The sequence below is a fragment of the Lagopus muta genome, chromosome 17 (genome assembly GCF_023343835.1).
Source record: "Lagopus muta isolate bLagMut1 chromosome 17, bLagMut1 primary, whole genome shotgun sequence".
NCBI classification, from domain to species: Eukaryota; Metazoa; Chordata; class Aves; order Galliformes; family Phasianidae; genus Lagopus; species Lagopus muta.
In genome coordinates this window covers 9552631-9573401 of record NC_064449.1, presented here as the reverse complement: position 1 = coordinate 9573401, position 20771 = coordinate 9552631, and the positions used below count along the sequence as shown (strand labels likewise).

The 20771-nt window shown below is 39.9% G+C and overlaps 1 protein-coding gene across 6 annotated transcripts in view; it reads right to left on the bottom strand.

Annotated features, from left to right (window-relative positions):
* The window catches only part of ADGRD1 (adhesion G protein-coupled receptor D1), a 127909-nt gene that overhangs the window by 49246 nt on the left and 57892 nt on the right, over positions 1–20771 (bottom strand). For all 6 annotated transcript variants that reach the window (XM_048964626.1, XM_048964629.1, XM_048964630.1 and 3 more), the window contains 2 exons: positions 11974–12047; positions 9912–10035 (listed from right to left, as the gene is read on the bottom strand). In XM_048964626.1, the coding sequence (XP_048820583.1) occupies positions 9912–10035; positions 11974–12047 (198 nt within the window). The remainder of the gene's footprint in view (positions 1–9911; positions 10036–11973; positions 12048–20771) is intronic.

Sequence of the window (20771 nt, the reverse complement as noted above, 5' to 3'; positions counted from 1 at the left end):
CAATCTGTGAAGTAGTCCCATGAGCATGATTCTCACACTTGTCCCAATCTACATCAAATTATTCTTTGCTTTTCAAAGAATTTGCTTCTTTGAGCGCATAAGGTCATCTTCTGAAGTCTGCAGCAAGCTGAAGCACTAGGAAGCAAGTTCATGCAGTCATGAGTGTTAGTAATCATGAACACTGTTAAAAAAAACCAGATGTTTCTCAGTTGCAGCTTTGAGAAACTGTTACATCAGAAATTCATACTCCACATAATCCCCCCCACACCCTTTTTAGCTTAGCCTGTGACAGCCTTTACCTTGCACGTGTCACTAATAGTGTGAACAGAGATCTGGCAGTTTCAGCACTTACACACATCTGAAACATTATAGACTATTGCCTTACCCCACTCCTACCTTGTACAAGAAGTTAGTACATTGCTTGACAATTTTATTTTGGAAACTCACAGGCAACCGGATGGCCTGAGAAACAATCCTGGAAAGACTACAGTTCAGACTCCAAATATATATTTTTCTTTTATGATGTTGTTAATAACGAGAGAACGAGTGACACCTAACTCCTCAGTTTAAAAATAACTGCACAGGAAGATGAAAATATATTATTATAATGGGATGGTACTTTTCATCTCCAGAGTGCTTGGAAAAGGTCAGTTGAGGCTGAAAGACTTGTTCAGTAGGTTATACAGTGAAAATTGTTTTGTCTGTATATAGATCAGAGAACCTATTTCTTTATGTAATATTAACAAGCAGCCACATACACCACGAGGCAAAACAATCTGTCAAAAAGCTGAATGTGCTATAGAGAAACAAATTATCAACAGATCAGATCAGGGCATCTGTCAGGGCTCTCTCTGCTCAGCATCTCCTTCCAAGTGTTTCTTTGTTTCCTGTGAAATCTGTACTCCTATTCCTGTTTTTCATTCTTCATCTGCCAGTCAGTTGATCCCCATTTCTCCTTTGCAGAAGGTGCACCAGAAGGTGCACTTTTAGCTTTGTCTAGAGAAAGGATATTTTTGGGAAGTACTGATCTATGCTTCTGTTTTTTACATACTGCGTAATACCCCTCCATGTCTGCCTTTAGAGGCAGCACATCAGACACAGGGCCGAGTTCAGGAACCTAAGAGGAGGCTTGTTACAGATGAAAAGTTTTGTCTGTATACCAAATTATGATTTATGACTTCTCAGTTCAGCCACAAAAAGATGATTTTATGTTCTAATCTTCTGTTATGAAAAGCAATTCATCTTCCAAAAAACAGCAATTTTTGAAGCAAAAAAAAGTTTTGCAGCCTTAAGAAATGAAGCCTGCATTCTAAGAACTATATCATACCTATGATTTGTACTTTAGAGTGTCAATTACTGGGATAGCACAGAATTGATGCATTTATATAGCATAAACATTTTATAAAACGAACTTTATTTGTTTACTGGTAGAAATGCAAGGCATGAACGCTGTACTTTGCCATAAGTCGTAGCATAAGAGCAAATGATACTTTCCTGGTCTTCTTGGTCAGCTTTCCATGTCAAAGAAGCATTACTATCATGAAGTAATGTGCAATAATGTACGGTTTTTGCACTGTTTACTAAACTGGCTGAGATCTGCCATGAGATATCAGCCACCAGCCTGGTCTGAAATCCACTCTGTAATCCTTTTGCAAAGGCTTGAAATGATTTCTGATGAGACGTTTCTTGGGGGTAGGGAAGGGAGGAGAGGTAGGGGTGAAAAATTAAGGTTCAGCCAACCCTCTTGAAGCTGCACCTTTAAAATGCAATCTGAATCCAATTAAGAAAAAGATGAATAATTAACTTTGGCAGCCTGAGTGTTTCAGAGACATTAAAACGCTGGCCTTGGCTGATGAAGCTAATGGTTTTAATTGCCTCCAGAAAGGCTGCTGAAATTCAATTTCAGTCCAGTGAGGCCTTTATTTATATATTAAATAATAATAACAATACAAATCACTGTTTTCCTTCAGCTTGCCAAGCACTTTGCTATGTACATAACATTACGGTTTGTTTTCTTTCAAATTAACATCTGTGTTTGGCTCAGGAGGCTCAGGCACAACTCTGGTGGGGCCACACGTATGGGGGCTGCACAGTCATTACTCACATTGAGAAAGTCTCACTTGATTCAGGGTCTTCTCTCAAGCCACAGTATACCAAATACCACAGAAAAGAAACCTCTGAGCATCATGCCCTGCACTGTAATCATCTTTATCAGACATTTCCAGCAGAATAGCTTTTGAATTCCCATTCTCTGTTAACTCCACATCTCCAAGTGATCAGCAGTAAAATGCTACAAAGGGGACTTTTCAGGCTTTGAAGGAACATTTTTCTCCAGCCAGCCCAGCCTTGTGGCTGCTTATTTAAAACTTTTCACTGTGACATGTAAAATTTAGAATTTTCCAAATATCTCTGCCGAGGTGTTAATTAGTATTTTTTAAAGCCCACACAGACTTTTAAAGTACTTCTGGGCAAGATGTCCTCAAACAGTGGGTAATCTGCTCATTACAAATCTCACCCAGCAAGACATTTGTTCAAATGAAGCCTGAAGGAAGCATGATGGGGAGGAAGGACTCAAATTGTGAAGTTTGGAGATCAGAAAAGCAGATATTTGTGAATCCTTCCTCAAGTCTGTGCTTGGGTAACAAAAAGCAGTGCGTTTTTCTGCCTTCTTTCCAGGGCTAAGACTTTCAATGGTCATAGAAAAATGGTTAAGTGTTATGCTTACAGCAGATCATCCTAAGTGAATCTGTAAGAGTAACTTTTGCCCATGCACCTCAGATTTATACATCTGTTCTCTGCTTTCTGTTCCAACAAGAGCTGTTCTCCAATTAACAGGCTAACCAAGCCATGAGAGAGGCTTACGAGGAGAAGAAAAGCCAGTGTGGGTCCAGCAGCACTGGAAGGCCAAGAAATGATGGCCTCTTGCCAAACCAAGGCTATGAAATCTTTTAGAGCAGTTGTGGATAATTAAATACCCAGAGCCCAGCACAGTTCAATGAAAATGAGTATGTCCACCTCCCCTGTCCCAGCCCTGGGCTCTGATTCAGAAATGCCTGTTTCAATTTGGGGCTGCAGCAGCTGTGGAGGCCCCAGGTGTCCCGAGCTCCCCGGCAGCACACTTTTGGGGGGAAGGGACACCCAAGGTTGGCAGCTGGGACACTGACCTTGTGAGCATGGGAGGATGGAGTTCAGTGATGTTTAGCAGAGAACAGTGATGAGTAAAGGTGTGGTGTTGTAAGATTTTCATACTGCGTGGGGAAACCCTTTAGTCAGCAAGAATATCTAACTGCCAAGCGGCTCGGTGCTTTCATTTCCAACCTAGGAAGAAAGTCTATGCTATTTTGTTAAGTATTCTGATTACAAAAGAGTCCTATTTCATGCTTCTCAAACAAAAGAGCTGTTTGACCATTAACGCATTCTTAAATATTTGGTTCCTCCAAAATAGAAAGCAATTTTTTGTTCGTTTCTGCTCAGTGAAATTCAGTAATTGCCAAACAGTTCTCCAAGGGATGTCAAGGGTTTTTGTGTTCTGCAGCATTGGTCCAACTTCTTCTATGTAATTCTATGGGATTAAGGACAGACCCAGAGAGTCTCCTATTTCCTCCTATCAAAATGAACAGAGCTGCGCTGGCAGAGGAACAAAGGAGAAGAATGAATAATGGCTCTGAGTTAAAAATCAAGATCGGTGCTCCATTGTCAGGAAAGATGAGCATGGGTGCAGTACAGACAAAGACATACAATGCAAAGTCACTCTGAGCACATCAGGGAGATCCTCCATGGGGGCAACACTGACAGCAATAAAATGGAGGGGGAAGTGGAGAGAGTGAGGAAGAGCAAAGAGGAAAGCTTACAAAGCGATGTGAGCGTAAACACAGGCTGATTTATCTGTGTTCATCTGTGGGGAAGGGCTGTCTAAACTGTCTGTGGAGATCTCTTCAGTTAAATAAACTGTCAATGGTAATAAACAGGGACAAAACATTGCAATGCCTATCTGATTTTTAAATATGCAACGCACAACAAAATTACTGCACTAAGGCACTGTTCTTTTTTATGTTCTCAACAATGAAAAACATGCTGAGAAGAGTAATTATGTTAAAATAACAAAACAGCAACAAACCATGTTGCTTCCATTTCATCATCCCATTAGAGCACACAATCTGAACCACAGCAGTCTGAAAAATTGAAGAACAAAAGTTATCATTTCAGACTGCTGTTTTAACGTCCTCTGAGTGCAATGTTTGATTAATAGCTGGAATATTTGATTTAGGAAAATATTGCACCAATCTCACAAATTATACACTTATGCCCAATATTTTTTAAGCATTTGACAGCATTAGGATGTTTTCAAATAGTCTTTATAAACATGAATAAATGCACTTTGTTCTTTCTCAGTCAGGCATATGTTATCAAAAATTGCTCACAAAATCAGCTATAGCAGTGGAAATTAAAATAAAAACACAAATGTTGCCCCCCAAAAAATAATGGGATTTCTTTTCTTTTGTGAATAGAAGCCCATACCCAATTCTCCAAGCTTCTGAAAAACCCTGGGCTCCCTGATAAGCTACAAGTTGTCTATAGATCCATCTGCAAGATCAAGAAGTTCTACATATTTTCCCATTCATAAACTCTTCTCTTTTCAGGCCTGGTGGTGGGCATCTTCAACTGCATTGTTTGATCTTCACTTCTGTATTGTGAAACAAGATCTCCAAATGGCATGAAATACAGTTCTTGCTAGTTCTAAAAATGCAAAAAGCGTGTCCAATAAGATAAAACCATTACTTTGTTGTGAATGTCCATGCACATGTCGAGTAGTCATTTCTACACCCTCAGTTGAAACAAGACAGAAAGAGCAAAGCCCCTCAGGTAAAACCAACCTAAAAGAATGGTCTATTACTGCTGTGCCCAGTACTGCTCACTTACTGGAGAGGGACCCAAACTTCATGCTCTATTTTTGCCGTGGGTACAGTGATTTCTCTTTTCTAAGGCTTTGGAACTCAGGCCCCAGGTGTCCACCATGCTTTTGCTGCTGAGATGACATTTTTGTGGCAGATGGTACAAATAGCCTGGCATGCCCTGTAGTAGTTGGATCACTACAAAAATAAAATTTGCAAGATGCCTGTCATGTTTGCTTGGCAGGAGCACAGGACCCCACTGACTGCTGAGAGGAAGTAAAGCTGCCCAAATAGAAATAATGGCATCTGGAGTGCTTTTGAAATGTGGCTTGCTCCATGTTGGATTTGACTCCTGCTGGCTAGGAAGCACTTTGTGACATTCCTCTGCATGACTGTGCAGGAGGAACATCACCCACATCTCTCCTCCTGATGTCAGCTGTCCTTCCCAACCCAGGCGTGGGCACGTTCCTCTCCAGCAGGAGGTTGCAGGTTGAGATCTACCCAGCCTCTGTGCAAGTGGAGGGTGCTTAACTGAGGGAACATCTCATCTCCTGTCCTCTGCTGTTCCTATTTCAGGTTCAAATCTACAACGAGGACTGTAGTACTTTGAGAAAACCACCAAAATATCACTCCAGGTGCTCTCCACTTGCAGTTTTTCCAAAAGAAGCAAACATATATCAGTTTAGCTATACCAAACGAAATGGCTTATTTATTTTTCCTACCACAGCTATATTAATGCACCTTTGTCTCCCAAACTGTAGCACTGCAGGGCAGCTGGCAATACAGATGTGCTCTGACAGCAAGAAGGACAGAGTGAAATGAAAGGTGCATTCTGCAGGTCAAGAAAGGACAAAGACAGGCATGAACCCCTGAGAGTGCAGTTTCAGCAAGGATTTGCTACATGGGACTTTTTTGCTTTTTCTCAGTTTCCCCATCAGAAAGAGCATAAACTAATTGGTTGATATCTGCACATCTGCTCTGAGCATCACACTGACCTGTTTTGTCAGAGTGGTGTTTCTGTAAAGTTCTCAATCTTACTACATTGCCCAGAGTTTTGAAAAGGCTTCTCAATAGTTTCCACATTCTGATGGTATCCTGGCCTTAATTGCAACCTCACAAAGGCAATCAAGGGCTGAACGTGTTCCTTCAGGAACATTCTTCTCATCTTTAGTCACATTTTATCTTGGATTTGCTTATTTATTTAAACAAATTGATTGCCACAAATCTCCAAAACTCCATGCAAATGGTATGATAAATGAATCTCGGTAAGCAAGTCTAATTCTGGGCCAATCATAACAACAGAGTGCTGAAGACATGGATAATTTTGGCACTCCACGTGGCCAGTTCATCAGCAGGCTAACAGGTCAGTGCCAGCCTGTCATCTGAGTGCCACATGTTTGTAAGCTTTTCCACTGTTTTTTTTCATTCCTGAAATAAACTTGTTACAACTGACTCTCCTTCATGTCTGAAAGCAGCTAACTGCAGGCATGGATCTCAGGCTCATCAGCAGTATTGTTAGTACTGCTCTTCCACAATCATGGCAGCTTTAGTGCATTCAAGTTGTTGCTGAAACTAATGTGAAATTTGAAGTAGTGTTCAACTACACTTGTAATCCAAACTCAGTTTCAGGCTAACTCACAGCATTCAAATAAGTTCTTCTCCACGCACTGTTGTGTAGTGCACCGATATAAAAGTGGAGGTTAATTTTCTCACATTGAAGTTAGCATTCCGGAATGTAAAGCTTTCTTTTATGCACTCTCAGTTTCTTTCTCTGAAATATTGGGACAAAAATGCTCTTATGTCTCAGAGCTTCTACCTACCTACTTTCTTGTATTTCTGTTTAAATTAGGCCTACCTGACAGTCTGCCTCATAATTGCCTCTAACAATGTCAGCATTCCTTGTCTCAATATATTACAAGTTTTCAAGAGAAAGCACTACCAGATGCCAGATATCCTACAACTCTGTTCATATAAATGACCCTCTGAAAGAAAATAAAATCCGTATGACACGTTGTGATTCCTCTCCAAGCCAGATGCACTGAATATTTACCTAGATCTTTTCCTTGTAATAAAATTGCAATGATAAAGAATCTTGAGAATTTATAGTCACTAGTGCTCACAAGTGAATTAGGGCAGTGTTAGCAGGAAGGAAGGCATGAGGGCAAAATGCATCAAAGCTGGTGGGTCTGAATCATGCTATTGTTCTAGAAGTGGAAAAAGCCAGACTTGATCATGGGAAGGGACAAAGAGTCAACCAAGGAGATTCTTGCTTGAGTTTTGCATAACTCTAAAGAAAAAGTCACTATCCTTGGTAAACAACTGTCATCAAAACTCAGCTCCCTGCTTGGATAGAAATGCTTATGGAAGGTTATTTCTGAGGAAAGTCACTTACTTTCAGTCTTCCTTGCTTAGAGACACCTCAGCTTTTTCTGAACTAGGAGAGCACTTCATGCTGTCCTTTGAACAACAAATTCTCTTTGAATACTCTCAATGCCTAAAAAACACTTATGCTTTTTTTTCTTAAGCAAAAAGAAAACCAATCATCTCTTTCCCATGGAGAAGGGCCAAGTACATCAGAACACATATCACACTGAACTGGTCTTGAGCATTCATGGATTTCCACATCAACGTTGTTCTCTGTCAACCAATGCATTGTGTTAAAATCTGGGAAAAAGATGGATATTAAGCTTTCTATGCATCAGAGTGTCTTGGTCTACACATCTCACATGAGATTTTACATCAGTTTTGTTTTCTAACTTATCATGAACAAGTAAAACAGCAGTTCAAAGACATTTTACAAAAATTGAAACAAAATACTGAAAATAGAACCACTAAATGACTGTGAGGAACTGGACAGTGCATTCCTGTTTCCTAGTTATGCATTTCAGATCTCTTTAAGATAGTCTGACTCAAAAGGCTTTGATATAAAATGTCTTTGATCTCTAGTGACTAATACTGCATATTATTAAAACTTACCCCAACATCTCTTTAATCATAACAATCTCACATCTGTTTGTTTGAAAGTTATGCCTTTCAGAATTATTCCCTAATGGAAAATCAACTAATCTTTCACCAGCATTTAATTGGTGGATGCCCTGTTCAATTGTGCTAAATCATTGAATCTCTGTGTACTGCTCTTTAAAACAATTTTAATAATACCATATTTCTGCCATTCTATTTTTACCTCACAAGTGGGAAGCTCTGTAGGCAAAACTGCATTTTATTGTGAGCACAAAATGTTCCTAAGAAAATGATACTTAGAAACGAGCTGGGATCATCAGGTGCTTCATAAGTCACAAGGACAACAAAGGGTAGATAAAAACTGGCAGACCTGAACAAGGTGCCCTCCCTCTTCAAATGATTACACCAATACAGAGGACTCTGGGAATTAATTAAGTTATTTGGATTGCAGACCATTCTGTTCTGCACCCTTACCCCAACTGTGATGGCATGACACCACGTAACTGGGATAATCATGCAAGCAGTTGTGCTAACAGTGTTACTGAATCAGTAATTCCTAGTGGCAGTTATGAATCATTCATTCCTTGAGAAGTCTTTGCTGCAGCTCAGTGGGATAGCCCTCATTACCCTGAGCTGCAAGCTCACTTTTCTATCTGCAAGAACCTCTGAGCTGCCATCACAAGCACAGGCAGCTCATCCTGCAGCAGCAACTACCTCAGGGCTGGGCTACCATCTAAAATAAGAGCAAATCTATCATTCAAACCAATTAACAGGAGCCTGAGACCTGGCCCGCTAGTCAATGCAACCACACCAACCAAGCTGACAAAAACCCTCTAGCTGTACCACAGAGGACACTGCACTTGTTAGTAGCACACTGTGATAAATGTGACACTACGACTCCTACTGTCCCACTGCAGCTCTTCTTCAGTTGTTAATTTACATTGTTAGGATGGTGTCTGTAAAAAGCTGAGAATGTGCCTGAGAGTATAAATTTGACAGACAATCAGTATAAATTACTTTAAATGTATGGTCTGTAAATTATTTATATCATAGATTCATTATTTATCAGCTGGGAGTTTTCCAGAGCAGAGCTTTGTCGCTGCCTCTATAGGATCCTCCCTGACAGTAGCACACCAAATAAAGCAGTAAAATCATATTTCTCATTCTCATAGCAGTGCTGGCTGTTTGCCTGCTAAGACCCAGCAGAGGGTTGGCTTTGCCTGGTGCTGAGCTTTGGAGAAGAATTCCTTTGGGAGGCACAAGCCAGCACTTCACCTGCAAGGAGCAATGCTGCCATCTCTGAGGAAATCTCTAGGCATCACACAGCATTATGAAGGCAAGAACATGTTTGGTGAGAAAAGTGATGTGTTTATCATTAAACTTCATTTCAAAGCAGAGATGAGTATGAGAGTCAAGTAGAAAGCCTTGGTCACGTTCTGGCTTCAAAGAAGTAAATCTGCTTAACAACTCTTTGGACAAAGGAACCGAGCATAGAGAAACTATACATAAGGGGTTCACTGTCTAAAACCTCCATTGCTTTCTCACACTTCTACACAAGTCTTCGCTTGGCAAGGAGGTGGAGAAAGAGTAGCAGAGAGGCACTTGAAAAGCTGGCAGAGCAAATGATTGGGCCCAGCTGGCAGCAGTTTGCTTCACAGGGAGTTCAAGCTTGGCTGTTCAAATTCTGCAAGTCTACTTAGCAAAAACCTTGAACAGCCACATCTCAGCTTTCTTGGTCTTGAAAATGAATCATCAAACCCAGGCTGGTCTGTGCTATGTTTTCCAGTGCTTTTCCTGTCTACTACTTTAAGAAATAGTACTAAAAGGGTAATAATAGTGTACAGTACTTCAGGACTCCCACCTACCACAGAGATGTATGCTCCATTCAGTTCCCAAATGTTTTAGAAAACATACATAGTCCAGAAGGATTAATACAACATCCCAGCAAACAAGCTGTGGATTAAATCTAAATGGGACCAATACGAGCCCAGTTCCAATCACTGATGTGGTGTGTATTTATGTTTTGTTTCCAACAGTTACTCCTTTGCTTAATCTCACCTTCAGAGGCACCACTTGCATCAGAATGGCGAAGTTAGTGAGGTGGTTACAAAGACACACAGAGTAGTTGAGGTCCCCGCTCTCACGCACACAACCTTCGTTAGACCAAATACCAGTTCCATTGCTGCAAAGCACACAAAAATGGCACAGTCTCTATCAAAATGCATCTTATTCAGGTTAGTTTGACATGTATTGTACTGTACAGGAGATATAAAATTTGATAGCCATTGTGGGCTTGTGTGCTCATAAACACTCTTAGTGTCCTCTCAATTCCACCATGAAAATAAATAAGGAAAATATTGACCAAGAGGGCCTAAATCATACCCCTATCTGAATGTCACTAGAGATTACTTTCCAGTTTTATAACTAATGAATAGCTACATTTCTTCACAACATTGTGCAACTCACTTATGGCATTTTCTCTAGATACAGATTTCTGTATTTCAAGAACTATCATATCAGACAATAATCTTATCATATCAGACAATAAGTCAATAATCTTGCAGAAACTCAAAGCATATTGTATCTTCTGTCTTTCTCTTATTCAGTGTCCCACTTGTCCTAACAAAGAAAGTAATTTAGACTGATTGAGCGTGATTTCTAGTGAGCTGCCCATGCCAATCGTTTTTCATCATTTCAACCTCTGGGACAATGAGAGCAGCTCCTGCTCCACCGAGGATACGGCTGGCCTGGCCGCATGGCTCAGTCCCAAGGCAGCAAGGGATGTGATGCTCATAGTTTGCTTCCTGGAGCCAGGGAAAACCTGGAAAGCCTTGTGCTGACACAGCCCTGCCAGGAGTCCTGTGACAGAGCGGGAACATAGAAGCCGCATCTTGGTGGAGTTCTGGGCAACGTAGGTCACTGCACTGTTTTTAACTGTTTATTATTTTTTATATTATTTTGGGTCCTGAAGCTAGACTGAGTGATGAATATTTTCATCAGAGCTTATTTTACAATAGGTAAAATAATCATCTTTCAGTCTGTCCTACGGGACCTCCTTGAATTCTCAAAGGGAGCCTTCTGCACATTAGGAATTGCTTATTCTTTAACTACCATCCATCAGGGAATAGGAATATCTTGACACAAATGAAACTCATTTGGAAGGATAGACTTTGTATTTCAGTTTCTATCCCAAGGCACAGCCTCAAGGGCCCAAGCCTCAGTGGAAAACCACACAGGAACAATGCCCCAGCCAAATTAATTTGCTTCAGTAAAATCTGTTTTGAATTTATTGTAATTCCTGAGTAACCATAACGACAATTAACTGCTAACAGCTGGGACAGTTCAACATCCTTGAAACAAAACTTTAATAAAACAATTACAGTGACCTTCCCGTGTGCATGTTGGATAGGACAGATCACAGCATTGCAGTCCTTTGCTACACCAATTAAGCTTATATCATTACAGCACAAAAAATATTAATCTCCATAAAATTCAAGATTCAGAAAATACTTTTTGTGTTTTAACTCAACAGGAGCAACGTGCTCAGAAATCAAAAACAGGATAAATAGATTCAGAGCTAAAAAAATAAAAAATAAAAGCTGTTGCTTTTCCATAGATCCCATTTTCTGAGTGACATTTTATTTATTTACCTTTCCTTTTCATTTGCATTCAGGGGCATAACGTTTCTTCATTGCATGCATTGGCCAAAATTCACAGCTCTTAAATACTGATCTCACATAGCATTGTGAAACAGGCAGAGATCCAGTGAAACCAATGGCTCTGCTGGAGGCTTGCCATCTGAAAACATCCAAGTGTCTGCCCAAATGGGTATATGCATAAACCATCTTAAGCAGGATCAGTATCAGTCTGCATTTTAGTTTTGATTCCGTATTTTTCAAGCTCTCAATCCCCAACTTAACACAGGGTCAATGAAAAAAACCAACTCCTAGATATAGTAAAAAGCCACTGTGAGATTGTAAGCGTTGTAAACCAGCGCCTTCATTACTTTAACTGTTTCTATAAATGAAAGAAATCAAGAAGAAGATAGGCAACGTAAAGCATCACAAATGACATGCTCTTTGATTTAGCCAGGTTAAAGAGCTTAACTTGTATCACATACCTGTAGTCCAGAAATGCGCAGTAAAGATGGACTCTGTTACTCTTGTTCAGTGCTAGGCTGTATTGTCTGGGAGCCTGCAAGAAGAAAAAAAATAAGCCCTGAAGGAATGTTTTAAAAGAACCAAATTCCAGTATTCAACTTGTTCAAGTTCTTACTGTTCTAGTAACTGCATTTTCCAGATTAACCCACCGTAATGAAAGGAAATTTTTTCAGTCCTCATGGCTTTAGCACAAACCCCATACATGCAAGGGCTGCTGTTGTCTAGAGTTTAGGCAGGATTAAATTCGTGTCACTTGGAGTCAGAAATTGACGTCCTATTTAAATAATAGCAAAACAGACTTCCCTGTTGTACATAAGCAAAGTACAAATGTGTGTGTCATTTTTACAGCATGTATTTCACTTCATCGGGTTTTGTTCTAATAAAAATCTCACACTGTAAGATGAATAGCATTGAAGTACATTCAATTCAGTGACCAACTCACAGACATTTTCTTTCCACAATACCAATTATTTTTAAATATACAATCAAACTGAAGGAGCAATGCTGTAATCCAAGATCTTATTTTAATAGACTTTCGCATTATGACAACATAAATTTTATCTTTCACAAACAGATTTGGCAACACTCAATCTCATCCATTCAGAAAGGATGGAGCCCTCATTCTCAACTGTTACATCACTTTCATGTCAAAATCATTCAAACAATATTGGGATGAATTAGTCGTTTGTAACAGATAAGACATGCAAACAAGAGGTTTCCAGCATCTGTTCTACCCTTTTTAATATAAAAATCCCCCAAGTCTACTCTGTGTTTAATCCTATCTTAGGGCTGTTTCATTTTATTACAAGCATCTTCAACATAAATCCCTGCTGAATTAATAGACCTCATATCACTATAGCACAAGGTCAGTACTGCTGTGAAACTGTAACACAATCAAGAATTCTTCTCCTTGTTTTAGAGAAGAAAAACAACAAAACAAACAAAAACCCAACCTGCTGAAACTTGAGCAAGTACAAGAAGTCTTAGAAGCAATTTTCTTTCTCCTCTCCCACAAACCCAAGAACATATGTCAGGCACAAGGTAGCACAGCAGCCTCCTTACTAATCATAACAAAGCTTTTCTGCCCAGCCCAGGGCATTCACGCTGGAATTCCACACACTTCAGGTGGCTGTGCTGTAGATAAAGCCATTTATTTCTTCTTAATTTACCTCTGGGTAACGTAAATGGAATTTTCTTATCTACTTAAGCAACATCTCTGAATAAAACTTCTAATTCCCTAACTGACCCTGGTTTTCCTAAGATTTCATAGGAGAAACAGCTGAGATTGCAGGTCAGGTACTGCCAGAAGCTGAGCTTTGAGATGACAGACTGTCACCAATCTGCTGAGGGTCTTTGTTTTCCTCTTGCCACATCCTGTGGCCTCCTTCCTTGATGGGAGCAAATTAAATGGTAAAACTGAAAGTGTATGAGACCAAAACTGAATGCAACCAGATAGAGGAAGAAAAGCTGGCTGCTCCTTGTCTCTCTCCTCCATGCTCAGAACACAAATTGACCCTGTTGCATTTTAGGAAGTTACTGTATTTGAACCTATGTGTAATTCCAGCCGTGTGGTCTGATGACTAAGTGTCCTGACAAGGCACAATCCCACCTTTTGCTTCTCAGAGCATTTCCGAGGAGTTCAGAACCTGCAGACAACTAATGATCCATAACCCACAGCTGGAAAAATGCCTTCTGCAACTTCAGTTAACAGCGAGTTGTGTTGGCAAAGTTCACTTTGTTCTACCAGCTGAAAAGGCATGTAGCATAATGTTTGCCTGTTGTGCTGTACAGCTTTATGTCTGTCGTGACATAGCTTTCCTGAAGTGTGTAACTGAAAGCATTCATAGTCAGCTCGTATTACGAACTACTTCACTTTTATGACAGACAGATGAGCGGCAGTTTAATAAAAAAGAGAAAAGAAAGATCTGCTGTAATAACAAAGATTTTACAATAAGTGTCACTTCTGACTTGTAAAATATCTCTATATAAATCTCGATTCTTAATATGCTAAATGAAAAGGGCACCGCTGGGTCAGGTTGAAATCAGACGTAGTACTTCAGTTGTGTAGCTTTTCACACAAATAAATCCCAGATGTATGTTTTCTCCTCAGTGTCTCTGGCAAGGGACAAATTACTGTTTTTCTCCATCTTTGACTCTAAACACAGATGTCACCAATTAGACAAAGAAGCACACCAGGGGAGGCTGGTCGGACTGTCCAGAACTGTGTGCAAACTCGCATGGACAAAAACTAGATATCCAACACGCATTCAGGAAGAACCCACACTACTTTGTCTATTAATTCTCTTAAAGAATATGTTGTCTTGTTTTGACACACACAACCAGGCCTCACCAGTCCTTCTCCTGATAATTGCATAGCAGTCATCTTCTCGGACTTACAGGACTACTGGTCTGTAACAAAACTGTCAGCAGAGTAGAAACTCACACAGCCTATAAGAAACTGGCTACAACAAGGAATAAGCGGATTTTCAGCAGCTCTAAAGGACTCTGTAATCTTTGAAAAAACAAACTGTGTCTCAATACTGTATCTCTAAAGTTAAACTGTGTGTGACGGCTTATACGTGACTTGGATCCTGCAGCACTGAGAATATTGATTTAATATCATTGATAACAGAGAACTTAATATGGAAGTAGGCTTTTGCACTAAGAGATTAAGTCAGTGGAATGCTTATAAAAGCCTGTGAAAGGACAGTTTGTGCATCTTTTAGTGGTATGGAGAGGGAAGTACTGGTACAATATGTAAAACAGGGTCTGTGCATCAGTTCTCCATCATTTCAGTTCTTTATATAAATTCTTCTGCATGAAGAGGGTTACATGGTGCAAGATCAAAAAAGAATTACATTAAATAAAGCAAGTGTCAGGATGGTGGCAAGCAATAGCCAGAACAGAACCCATACTGCTGAGAAGCTCAGTGCAGACTTTGTTTCTCTGATGGACCTGGTAGCTTGGGGAAGTACTGTCTCTATTTACACCCCCAGCAGAAATACAGCTGTTCTGCATACCCTACACTAACCACTGACTCTCAGTAAGTTAGTAAGATTTACATGCCAGCCACAGAAACTCGCTGTATGTGTTGAGGATATATAGAGTATTTGCATGGTGGCAATATGGTCCTTAAACAGCTGGGAACTAGGCACAGGTCCATGGCTGGGGGAGGATGAGGCCAAAAAAGGAGGGCAGGGGACTGAAACGACTGCTGGAAACCTTCAGAAAAACCTAGTTGCAGGAAATGTCATGAACAGAATTGCAGAAGAAAAACAGTCAGCCAGCTGCTGCTGGGGAGCCTTGCCAAGGAGGAGAAGCCAAGCAGAGGGTGGGGTGAACCTTTGTGAGATTAGCTTTTTTCTCCTCTCCTCCCCTGAATTTAAAAAGCAAACAAATACTTAGTGACCACCAAGGGAGGAGGGTGTGCACTTTCTAATTCAGTATGTATTTTTCTCAAATGTGAAGAAGGAGAACTCACTGGGGTAGTTCTGCCAGTCATCTAAACGCAGTAGCTCCAAGCCCAGAGGTTAGGTGTTAGACTTGCTCTTCTCCAAACACTGATAATTTATTCTGTGAATATAAATTTGGAAGCCACTTGACTTTGTTCAGAATTCTGCCTAATTCAGAGATTTTTGAAATCTTGACATCTCAACATCCAAACACAACGGATTGTATCGAAGGTGTTGAGAAAGGGCTCCAGTACTGACAGACCACTTGTTTTTCACACACTTCACAGCTCCACTGAAATATTCTTACAGGTCTGTGAGACAGAAGCTCATTGATTCCTGTTTATGGATTAAATTAGAGTCTAAGCTACTAATTAGAGGATTTCTAACTGTTCACATCCTAATTGTTCACATGATCTATCCAGGACCACATGATCTACTGATTTTCCCAATTATACAAACTACTTCTAAGTACCTACAGAACTAAAGCTTTAAGGTACATCCATCTACTTTGTTCCATGGAAAAAGACAGACAGACAGACAAAGAAAGAAGCAACCACCTATTTTTATGTTGGCTGTATTTTTCCAAGTTGTGAGGATACTGCGTTGCAACTGACTTAGATCACTCAACTATTTTAATTTAGAGGTTTTTGGACTGATTCACACCAAGATGTAACTAGCACACATAATGATAATATTGTTACAAACTGTAAAAAAAAAAAAGAATTTATTTTATCAACAGGGAATTAGAAAGTGTTGTACATAAAATCCAGACCTTTAGTTGATGTAAATCAACTATGTTCCGTTGTAGCCAACAGATCTATGTGAGCATATGCTTGCTGAAGTGATGCAGTAAAACACTGTAGGACACAGGGTCAACGTGAAAGCTCTCAGAATATATTTCTTAATGGTGCAGACATGCAGTTAAAAATAAATTAAAAAATAAATAACAGAAAAAGTGACACAAAAAGTGGAAGGCTACAACAGACAACAATATAAAGGAAAAAAAGCACAGTTAAATATCAGATCCTATGAAGGCATATGAAATTAAAAGAGGTTGCCATATATAACTGAATATGAATTGGCTTTGAGTCTTCCTCTGCCTGAGGATAAGAATAGTCAGCATTTCAATTTCCTGCAAAAATATTGTTAATCAAACACTACTGCAGTATTTTCCCCCAGCTCTCAGAGTTCTCCATTCGACAGCTGCTTTTTCAGGCAAGCAGTGTGAAAACAACAAATATAATTTTAAAAGCCCTGTGAGCAACAGACTAAAAAATCTTGGCTTCTTTATTTGATAGCATTTTTACAAAGAGGAAAAGAAAATGAGGAGGGAATGGACAAGGGCATTGCCTTGGTACTCTTTCTCTGTTACTATGTATAACAAAAAAAGTTGGATTACTCCTGTGTGGACGGTATCAGAAGATCTTGCTATTTTTCTTTGAGTAGCAACTCTGCATCTCTTTAAATAAAAATGCCATCCTCTTTGCAGCATCCCATCTTTCTGATGGCAGTGAACAAGGGGCTTCATGGAAGCCAAGACAACATCCGAACACTTTGCACATCTCATGTGGCTGTCAGGCTGTACATCTGCAAACAGCTGTTTATGGTCTACAGGAACTGAAACTATCACTTGGTGCTCATCTCCCTTCAGCTTGTCTCTTTGATCTACTTCAGGTTAGCTGCTTATAGCACTGATAGCCATGATAGCATCTACAAAAGATGGGGCTGTGTATCATAAATGCACTCTAGGTGAAACTGTCAGTGTTAAAAAATGAATAGCCCTCCTCTCTGGTTTTGAGTATTAAATAGCATAAAATTCAGTTCTTCCCAAGGAAGGCTGCCTAGATGTTGAGCAATTTTGGCAATGAAAACTGAGTGCAGCTCTCGAGTTAAAACTACAGTCTCCCTAAACATGCATACACAGCTCAAAAATGTCTTTTCTGTAATTTTATGGACCCCCCAAAATCCCACTCTAACATAGAAGATAAATTAACACAGTACACCATCACTGGGTCAATATGAGGTCTGCACTAGGGAGCTTCTGAGCAAAAAGCACCTTGCTCACATCACGAAGCCACACATCCTCTATGGATGATACTTCCCTACAGTCCTCAATTTCAAAGATCTCAAAATTGCAACATCTTTCTTTCCTTTTTCTTTCTCTTTGGCCTGAGTGCACATGGGCATAGTGAGTGTTTTGTATGTATTTGCTAACACTGGGCAGTGACAAGTATTTGCATGCCAAATTCTTTCAGCTTGGATGCCAAAACTATTTAAGACACAGCACTGCAGTGTAAAACCATGCCAAACTCCCATTGACTGCAATTGGGATTAATAATACTCACAATATTGTTGTAAATTATGGTAATAAATGGAAAGCACAAAAAGGATGAAAATAGCCATGGAAAGAAAAAGGTTTGTTTTCATTACAGATGAATAGAGTTGACTTTAATGCAGGCATGCACAAAAAGAAACTGCAGGATGAGGGCCTTTGAAATTCAATTTTGGCAGCAATCAAATTACATCAGTAAATGTTTAAAATTTTGAAATGCTAGTCAGTGGGAAATGGGGCCTAGCAGGGAAGCTTTTCCTTACGAAAGCATTGGTAAACATGGCATTGAACTGATAATCTGGATCAAAAGCTGCTTTAATGCTTGGGTGAAAAAATGGTTTCTCATGTCCCTTACAGGATTGTTCAGTTCCAAAGAATGGAAAAGTCACTCTGGGCATAACCTCCGACTAGATATTACCTCTCCAGAATTACTGAATACAACCTGGCTCCAAACAGGTCTAATTGAATTCAGGTAATTTAAAATGCAAGTTATTTCGCTCAAGGTGCCTGTGTTGAAGCAGTTACTCATTGCTCTAAGAACCTTTTAATCTCATACAACCTTTTGGGGCACTCCTGTAGCAATGGCACGAGATGTGGGCACAGCCCTACAGTGTTTCTGCTCCTCCCTTCTCCTCTCCCCTCCAGCACACAGTTAGAGCTACCAGAACTTCACACCACAAGCTCTGTCTCCATTGTCATGGCCTGAGAACACTTTATCAGACTGTCAAACAGTTTTTCATTTTTTCATTTTTAGAGCTACTGGCACTGGAATTCGCTGAGAGGTTGTGAGCACAGAATCCTACCAGGTTGTTATCCCTTAACCCAGATCCCATCTATATCTTTTACTCTCTGAAGTCTTTCAACATGTCTGAGTTAGATGGACCAAGATAAAGAATCATCCTTCAGCACAGATAAAACAATGATAAAAATACAAAATTATCCCAGACCTGGGCATTTGGTATGGCTCTTCCAAGAAGTCATTTTGAGAAATGCTACTTGCCAAGGTTGGCAGTTAACACAAATTTTTGTCACTTTCATTGCTCATGTCCAAAATGATGTTGCATTTTGCTGCTTCTGCATATTTAGGCTCCTTGAAAAAGTTCTCTGTGCAGGTTGTCCACCAACCTTGAAATATCTATTCACATAAGCTCCTAGAAGCTTGCTGATCTTTTCGGATAGATGAATGAAATGTTACTTCACTTCTTCCCCACCCACCTTCCAATCAGCACAATAAAATAGAGTTTGTGGTCATGTTGGTACAAATCCACGACAACTTTCCAAAATTGCTTAGTGAGAAGGACTGCAGTGTATTTGTTGAGGCTTTTTGCTTCTTTTTGCTATGCCTTTTTCTGCTTCTCTGCATTATTGTATTAAAAATGCATTGCTTTTATAAAATGAAAAGCAGATGCTCCTTCCATACACCCTATTTTAATCTCCCTGAATTTGCTTAACTCATGTGAAAATACTGCTAAATGAAAACAACTGGTCTGATTGATATTGAGAAGGCTATTAAAAATGAACATACTTTCTAATCCAACAGAACCATAAGGAAAGACATAAACAAGTGATCTTTTCTTTTCCCCTGTTCACCTGTAGTATTTTGACACAGGCAGAAATATTTCCCTTTGCCATGCAATTATCCAGGCCTGTTGTAGAGCTCTGTAACAGGAAGCAGTGTCTAGGCCATGACAGGAGCTGTGACAGGGACCAGAAGGCAGGCACAAAGTACAATCCTTTAAAGGGATGCACTGAGTAGAACCAGTTTTAAGAATACTTTTCCTATTAGGTAATATTTCCACAGTTTCCAAAACAGTGCTTAAACTTTTCCTCCTTATAGCTTATAGCTTTTTTTTTTTTTTTTGTAAGAGAAACATTTGCATCAGATGATAACCATTCTAGTCACTAAGCTTTAACATATAAACTGCAGTTGTTCACAATCCCCTGGTGAATCAGGCAAGGAGAATTCAAACCAGAACCAAGGGGCCGGGGCACGCAGCTCTAGCAGGGATGGACAGCCAGCAGCACCCACCTGGGTTTGCTCCAACATCTGTTGTACAGTCACAGTCTCTCATATCCCAGCTCACACATGCATCGATTTTGGTAACTAAATTTCACTGAGCATGGCTGCAACTGAAAAGCCTTGAAACAGAGGTTCAGTCTCTATGACTAACTTGCACCAATAGCAATGAGAAAATGCTCTGAATTCAGAGACAGCACAAAGCTACCGAAGCCAACAGCAGCAGTAAGTATCACCGGCACTTCAGTTTTGCATACTTGTTTGTCAATACAAAAATGAAGACTGGATGAGTAAACATCCCTTTCCCAAAGAACTGGAAGTAATAATTAGGAGACCAATCAATCAATATTTATTCCTATCCATTGTAAAAGAGGCTTTAGATGCTATCAGGAAATTTTGCACACAGTGACCCATAGCTAGGCTAAGACAGATTTCCCAGTGAAGAATCAGTATGTATTGCCTTTTCTAAATATACAGAGAAGAAAAGCACAAGAACATCCTGGTTTTCCTATGCAACAAACAAAGTCTGTGTCCTTATTTTGAAGAGCAAAAGGACCTTGACAGCCTGGAGGAATGAAACATTAAAATTTCAGGTATTCTGCACAATAATAACAAGAACAAGCAATGTTTGTGGAATTATTGGGAATAACGCATTCATCTGTCTTTGTAAAGACTTCAGTGCCCTGCATTTCACCTGCAAAGACAAAAATAGCTATGGGAATGGGTAGCTTTGGGAGTCTGGGATTGCAAGAGGACTGCAAGAGACAAATATTGTGCACAAAGCAGAATTTGGTGGCCTTAGGAGATGATTGGACCTGATGATCTTATAAGCCAACCTACATGGTTCTGATGGTTTGGCAAGGGGGCAAAGCTGCAGCCTTCCTGAGCACAATCCCATCTCCAATGTACACATCTGCATAAGGAAGGGCTTTGCAACCCCTGATGAAGTGGAACAGA